The sequence below is a fragment of the Lactuca virosa genome, chromosome 5 (genome assembly GCF_052849685.1).
Source record: "Lactuca virosa cultivar CGN04683 chromosome 5, Lactuca_virosa_CGN04683_v6, whole genome shotgun sequence".
NCBI classification, from domain to species: Eukaryota; Viridiplantae; Streptophyta; class Magnoliopsida; order Asterales; family Asteraceae; genus Lactuca; species Lactuca virosa.
Window position 1 is genome coordinate 331,531,070 of NC_136430.1, and position 7,946 is coordinate 331,539,015.

General features: G+C 37.8%; 2 protein-coding genes and 1 pseudogene across 2 annotated transcripts; all 3 read right to left on the bottom strand.

Annotated features, from left to right (window-relative positions):
* Positions 1-555: 555 nt before the first annotated feature.
* Positions 556-1,625, bottom strand: LOC145111217 (putative carboxylesterase 12 pseudogene; annotated as a pseudogene).
* Positions 1,626-4,371: 2,746 nt separating this feature from the next.
* On the bottom strand, positions 4,372-4,785 carry LOC145113236 (putative mitochondrial protein AtMg00820). Its single transcript, XM_079049344.1, has one exon. It carries the CDS (start codon positions 4,783-4,785, stop codon positions 4,372-4,374), a length of 414 nt encoding a protein of 137 aa, XP_078905470.1.
* Positions 4,786-6,529: 1,744 nt separating this feature from the next.
* Positions 6,530-7,177, bottom strand: LOC145113238 (uncharacterized). Its single transcript, XM_079049345.1, has one exon. The coding sequence runs from the start codon at positions 7,175-7,177 to the stop codon at positions 6,530-6,532; it is 648 nt and encodes a 215-aa protein (XP_078905471.1).
* Positions 7,178-7,946: the final 769 nt, after the last annotated feature.

Consider the following 7,946-nt stretch of genomic DNA (forward strand, 5'->3'; position numbering starts at 1 on the left):
CACTCACTAAAAACTTTTTTTTAGGCCATTTGACATTCAACTTTTTTCAAAGAATACCAATATGACTAGAAACTCATTATACTCGATCATATTAATATTTTTTATACAATTTGAACAAGTTGAATAACAGACCATATAAAAATAAATTAGTGATTAAATATATACAATTGTCAATTTTGATTATTCTTTTAAGTATTTAACCTTTTATATATAATAAAGATAACTAATATTTGTCTAAAATCCATAATATTTAGGTCTCAATTCTTAAAATGATTTTGGTCCATTCGAGTATAAAATATGGGTATTTAGAAATCTTAAAACTTCTCACAATAGTTTTATTGATCTAACATCTTATCTCGATAGTAGATGGAAACATATAACAAGACCTTTTATATTTACAAAAAAAAAAAATTATCCAATTTTGTCTTTATTATTAATATTATTACGACAATACGTTTTTTTTTTTTTTTTGAAAGAGGTATTACGACAATACGTTACAAGCACCGAGCACGCACTTTTTATTTTTACCTTTGTCTTTATTATGTTGATATAATATAATACCTAAATAATTACTTGCCATTCGATTGAAAAAAAGAAGCTAACAAAGTTTTGAGTTTGCGTGCGTCCTCACAATTAGGATCAAACAGATGGAACACATGATCTCTTCCTTCAGTCTCCATAATTTCCACGTCTCCATTCCCACCACTCTTCTTCAGTGTCTCGTAGTAACTCAATCCACACCCTTTAAGCCTATCTTTCCCAGCTACACACACCTGCACCTTCCCACACGCGATCTTCTCCACCAAACCCGGTTCCGCAGCCGGATTTATCCTCGGGTCACTAACCCCACTTGAATCGGGACAAATATACATCCATAGTTTACCTGGTTGCCTGAACTCGAAATACGGGTGAATTAACGCCATGCCCACAATCTTCAAACCGGGTCCGGTTCCATCTACGCCGGCTCGGACTGCTATGTTATGTGCGATGTTAGCCCCAGCGCTATCGCCCATTAAAAAAACCCGGTTCAGATCGGCGTGGTCTTTTATCCATGGATCGGGTGCTTGATCGACCCATTTCAGAACTTCCCAGCAATCTTCGTAGCAGGCCGGGATTGGGTGCTCCGGTGCGAGTCTGTACTCGACGGAGACGGCGATTACGCCAGAGGTGGCTGTTACAGAGTTTAAGTGGGCGTGGTAGAGAGTGGAGAAGGCGGATTCGATTGTGAAAGCGCCGCCGTGGATGTAGATGAGGAGTGGGAGTTTAGCGGCGGCTGTGGCAGCGGTGGTTGGTAGGTAGAGACGGGCGGAGATCTTGGGATCTAGTGAAATGTCGACGTCTTTAGAGAGAACATTGGTTATGGGATCGTGCGATGGAGGGATGATCGGGGTTCCTGTAATTCTTTCGATGCGGCCACTTTTGTAAACACGGAAGAAAGGGTTGAAGTCGTGAGTTACCTCATTATCGATGGAATCCATTGCAGGTGGAGTTTGTGTTTGTAGAGAAAGATGTTGTGGTATTAAATGGAGTGTATCTGATTCTTATACCCGGTTTCGAAAGAAAAAAAAACATTTTAGTTGACACTCGATTCTTGACAGCCACTTTGAAATTTTAGAGCATTATTATGACCAAAAAAAAAAAAATTCACTTCATTATAATAGCAAATAAGAGCATTTATAATAGCAAAATGTTGTAAGTAAGCTTTTTCATACCACATCAATAAAATAAAAAACTTTCAAAAAAAAAATCTTTTAACTTTTTCATTAAATAGAAACTAAAAAAAGAATATATATATATATATATATATATATATATATATATATATATAAACCCCAACCAAAATGATTAAAAAAACTATTTATTAGTTTCTATGACTCGATTTATTCAGGATTTCTAAAAGATAGCGGTTCATCTGACTCGATTGATGAAGAAGACTGTCACTTTTCGTTGGGGGCCTGAGCAGCAGGCAACGTTTGAGACCCTGAGACAGAGATTGTGCGAGACGCCGATTCTGACCCTGCCGGTGGGTGTTGAAGATTTCGTGGTTTATTGTGATGCGTCGATCACGGGTTTGGTGTGGTTCTGATGCAGAGGGGTCGCGTTATTACTTACGCTTCGAGGCAGCTGAAGCCTCATGAGGCAAATTGTCTGACACATGATTTGGAGCTGGGGGCTGTGGTTTTCACCCTCAAGATTTGGCGACATTACCTCTATGGGGTCCTTTGTACTATTTACACGGATCACAAGAGACTGAGGTATTTGATGAATCAGCTGAATCTGAACATGAGGCAGCGCTGCTGGTTGTATGTGGTGAAGGATTATGATCGTGAGATCCTTTACCATCTGGGGAAGACTAATGTGGTGGCCGATGCTCTCAGCCGCAAGGCGATCGCGGATCCGGTCAGGGATATCTGTATGAGGATAACAATGATTACTCCACTCTTGGAGCAGATTCAAGAGGCTCAGGTTGAGGCTATGAAGGAAGAGCACCGGAAGAGTGAGCGCATAGTGGGTAAGGTGGCTTCCTTCGATTATGATAGTTGGGGGTTATTGGCTCTCCATCGGAGGGTGTGGGTTCCTTATTGGGGTGGTGCGTGTCAGGTTCTAATGGAGGAGGCGCACAAATCGAGATTCTCCATTCATCCCGAGGTGACGAATATGTATAGAGATCTCCGTCCTGATTATTGGTGGCCCTGTATGAAGCGGGATGTAGCTTGGTATGTGGAGAGGTTTACATCATGCCTGATAATAGCTTTTAAAACTGCCTAACAAAAGAACAACTTTTGACTACATCAAAGCATAACGTTCCCCACGCTCAAGTCCCAAATATGCATCTCAGGTGTTAAGGATATACAGATATTACCTTTTATCAAGTATCATTCATGACAGCGATCCATGAAGTGATCTTGAACGGGTCACTCCGAAACTTACTCTCCAGTAAGTATCTATGAAATTGGTTACAACGCTTTGTCAACCATCCTATTTCATATTAGTCTTATTTCATTATTGCTCCTACAATAACAAATGACTATGGAGTTTTAGAGTGAATAAATTCACTCAAGGATTAAACATGTTAATAAAGAACATAATAAATATTTAATGAAAAGATCATATGCCATATATATCATAGTTATTACAATAGATGATGTTATATAATGTTCTAATATTCAATACTAATACATAGATCAAATCCAATCACTAGAATAGCGAAATCCTATTCCTCGAGCATGTCCCTCAAATTTTTCTTGAGGAAGAGGCTTCGTGAAAGGGTCCGCCAAATTTTGATCAGTGTGAACTTTGCGAATACTAATTTCACCTTCTTCAACTTTATAATGGATGAAGTTGAATCTGCGGCTAATATGCCTGGTCTTCTTGTATGCTCGGGGTTCTATAGCCAAAGCAATAGCACCCTCATTGTCACAGAAAACATCTAGGGGGTCCTGAATGGTAGGGACTACCCCTAGATCCCCAATGAATTTCTTCATCCAAGCAGCCTCTTGTGCAGCTTCAGAAGCAGCAATGTATTCTGACTTTGTAGTGGATTGTGCAACAACACTTTGCTTGGAGCTTTTCCAAGATACCGCACCCCCATTGATAATGAACACATATCCTGATTGCGATTTGCAGTCATCTCGATCAGTTGTGAAGGAAGCATCAGTGTATCACTTTACACATAAGCTTTCTTCCACGCCTCCATAGACGAGGAACAAATCCTTAGTTCTTCGTAACTACTTTAGGATGTTCTTCACAGCTCTCCAATGACTCTCCCCTGGATTTTGTTGGAACTTTCTTACCATGCTCATAGCATAAGCAAGATCATGTATTGTACAATTCATGGCATACATGATGGATCCAATTGCAGAAGCATATGGGATATCTTTCATCTTGTCTAGCTCAGCCTTTGTGCTAGGACATTGAGATGAACTTAGTACAGTGCCATGTGCCATGGGTACAAATCCTCTCTTAGAGTTTTTCATATTGAACCGCTACAATACTTTCTCAATATATGTACCTTGGCTTAGACCTATTAATTGTTTTGATCTATCTCTATAGATTTTGATTCCAAGAATGTATTGTGCCTCACCTAGGTCCTTCATTGAGAATCACTTTCCAAGCCAAGTCTTTACACCTTGTAAAGTTGGAATGTAATTTCCCATGATTAATATGTCATCCACATATAGGACCAAGAATGTCACCGAGCTCCCACTAGTTCTCATGTAAACACAAGATTTATCTTCATTTTTAATAAAACCATACTTTGTGATTTCATCATCGAAACGATGATTCCAGTTATGAAATGCTTGCTTTAACCCATAAATGCATCTCTTGAGCTTACACACTTTATTAGGATGCTTTTGGTCGACAAAACCTTCAGGCTGATCCATATAGACATCTTCTTCCAAGTGTCCATTTCAGAAAAGCGATTTTGACATCCATTTGCCATATCTCATAGTCATAATATGCAGCTATGGCAAATAGTATCCTAATTGATTTAATCATAGGGACTGGTGAAAATGTTTCATCATAATCAACCCAATGAGTTTGAGTGAATCCTTTAGCAACCAATCTTGCTTTGAATGTGTGTAAGTTGCCATCCATGTCAATCTTCTTCTTGAAGACCCACTTACTTCCAACAATCTTGCTATTGGGAGGAAGATCAACCAAGTCCCAGACTTGATTTTCTCTCATGGATTGCATCTCAGCGTTCATGGCTTCAAGCCATTTGGCAAATTCGGGATCTGTCATTGCATACCGGTAGCTGACCGACTCATTAGCATCCGTCATTACGAAGCACTCGTCAATGAGAAATCCACATCTCTCAGGTTCATGACGAATTCTACCATATCTGCGAACGCCTTGTGTTTCAGTAGGTTGAAGGAAAGTGATCTCTTCATCTTCAACAACCTCTTATTCAGTACTAGTGCCAACTAAAGATGCATTGGGTTGAGGTTCTTGATCTTTTTTTAGTTCCACACGCCTCCCACTTGCCTCATCCATTAGAAACTTGCTTTCTAAGAATTCAACTTTTCGTGAAATAAAGATCTTATTCTCACTAGGGATGTAGAAGTAATATCCTAAAAAATCTTTAGGATATCCTACAAAGATGCATTTGGTAGATCTAGGCTCAAGTTTGTTGGAAGTCTCTTGTCTAACATAAGCTTTGCATCCCCAAACTTTCATATAAGATAAGGATGGAGGTCTTCCATACCACATCTCATAAGGTGTTTTCTTTACCTTCTTAGTTGGTGCCATATTCAGTGGTGAGTAAAGCATAACTCCAAAATGATAAAGGAAGAGTACTTCGACTCATCATAGATCGAACCATATCAAGTAAGGTTCAATTTCTCCTCTCAGAAACACCATTAAGCTGTGGTGTTCTAGGTGGAGTGAGTTGTGAGATAATCCCACGACTCCTTAGATGGTCTTGGAACTCTTGGCTCAAGTACTCGCCTCCTCTATCTGAACGAAGGATTTTGATTGTTTTGTTAAGTTGATTTTCAACTTCACTTTGAAACAATTTAAACTTTTCAAATGCTTCATGTTTATGTTTCATAAAATACACATAACCAAAACGACTGTAGTAGTCCGTAAAGGTGATATAATATCTCTCACCATATCTAGACTTTGTTTTAAAAGGTCCACATACATCGGTGTGTATGATGCCTAATATAACACTTGCCCTTTCACTTGTCCCAAAGAAAGGGGATTTTGTCATCTTGCCACATAAATAAGATTCACATATGTCAAATGACTCAGTGTCATTTGCCCCCAAAAGTCCACTCTTTTGGAGTTGAGATATGCGTTTCTTGTTTATATGTCCAAGGCGACAATGCCATAGATATGTTTGGTTCAAATCTGGTTTGAGCCTTTTGGTGTTGACATGATAAAGGGACTTATTTTTTGAGGTGTTGTCTAGGTTTAGTTCATAAATTCCATTTATTGGTCTAGACTCAATATAGAAGATTCCTTTCAGGAAGGAGTGAATGTTATCATCAACAAATTTGAAATCATAACCATATTTTCTCAAACGTGAAACTGAAACTATATTTCTAGTAATAGAAGTAATTAAACACACATTGTCTAATGTCAAATACAGACCAGATGGTAAACATAAATCAAAATGTCCTATTGCTTGGACTGCAACCCGTGCTCCATTGCCCACATGCAATACCATCTCATCTGCTTTCAGTTCCCTACTCTTTCTGAACCCCTGTAACGAATTACAAATATGAGTTACAGAACTAGTATCTAATACCCAAGTGTTTGATGAAAAAGTAAATTATCTCATTTCAATCATGAAAATGGATATACCTTAAGGGCCTTCCCCGACCTTCTTGTTTTTAAACTCTGCAAGGTACTTAGGACAATTCCTTTTCCAATGCCCGACAACTCCACACTCAAAGCATGTGTCATATTTGGAAACCTTTTCCTTCTTCTTGGGTGGTGGGTTTTGAGGAGCTTTCTTCCATTTGCCCTTGCCAGCTTGTGGTTTTCCTTTGAAGTTCTTGCCTTTGTTCTTCTTGACCTTTCATTCCCTAATCATGAGCACTTGGAGAGTTTTACGTGGGATATTCTTCTCTGCAGTTTTTAGCATCCCGTGCAACTCATAGATAGGTTTCTCCCACCCATTCATGTTATAGTTCATGATGAAAAAATTGTATGACTTTGGCAAAGAGTTCAGAATGACATCTGTAGCCAATTCTTGTAGATATGGAGAGCCCAATCTCTCCAATTGATCCATGTAACTTTTCATCTTGAGAACATGTGTGCTCACATTCCCACTCTCCTCCATTTTCATGGCATGAAGTGCTCTCATAGTGTCAAACCTTTCGGTTCTAGCTTGTTTACCAAACATATCCTTGAGATGTTCAATCATGTCAAAGGCAGTGTAGTGTTCCAGATCGCGCTGAAGATCGGGAACTATAAAGGCAAGCATAATACATAAAACATCAAGTGCATCATCTATATGCTTTAGCCACGCATCATGTGAAGCCTTTGGGAGAGCAGGCGGTTCATCAGGAGTTTGGTTTTCAAGGACATAGTCTTTCTTTTCTTGTTTCAAAATGATTCTTAAATTTTTGTGCCAATCCAAAAAGTTGGAGTGGTTGACTTTATCTTTGTCAAGAATTGACCGAATGTTCATTGGGTGATGTGTTACAGTAATTGGTGGAGCCATCTACAAAAGTTTAACAAAGTTTTCATTTAGTATTTAATTCTTTAAATAATAATACCCTTTTGTTTCCAAAAACAGTATTTATTTAAAGTCTAGGATCCAAGTTACAAATCAAATAAATGGTTAGGTATTCTTTATCCCATTTACCCAATTTTAACAAGGTAAATAACTTGTATTAATTACACCATTTGTAATTCCTAGGTTTATAAGACCCTTAACAATCCATTTGTTAATTTGACATGTTTGGTCTCATCTATGCCTTGGAACACTCTTGCTTAGGTGACCTTTATCACAAGAGGTTTCCAATCAAGTCATCCAATTAGAGAAACTTGTACAATTGGCCTATAACTTGGTTATAGAAATCACAAAAATACTTTGGCCATCAAAAGATGATACTAATGGTTAGGTATCCTTTATCCCACTAGCATCATACAAGTGATGTGCAAATGTTTCTAAAATTCGATGACATAGACTTGCATTTTGAAAAAAGGGATTTGAATGTTTTATTATTCTATTTAAAACATGTGATATCACGATAATTTCATACATCAAATATGTCATGGTATCAATTTTTCAAAAAATCACTTTTAAGGTTCTTATAAAAACCCGGTTTTTATATTTCGGCTTGGTTCAATTTTAAAATTAATAACTAGTATTAAGTTTGTGTTTGAGCCACGTAGAACCTTTTAATATTGTTTAATAAAACTTCCTTTTATTAAATAATACTTTGGAGTTTGAATAAGTCATAAAAACATGATTTTTTACACTTATA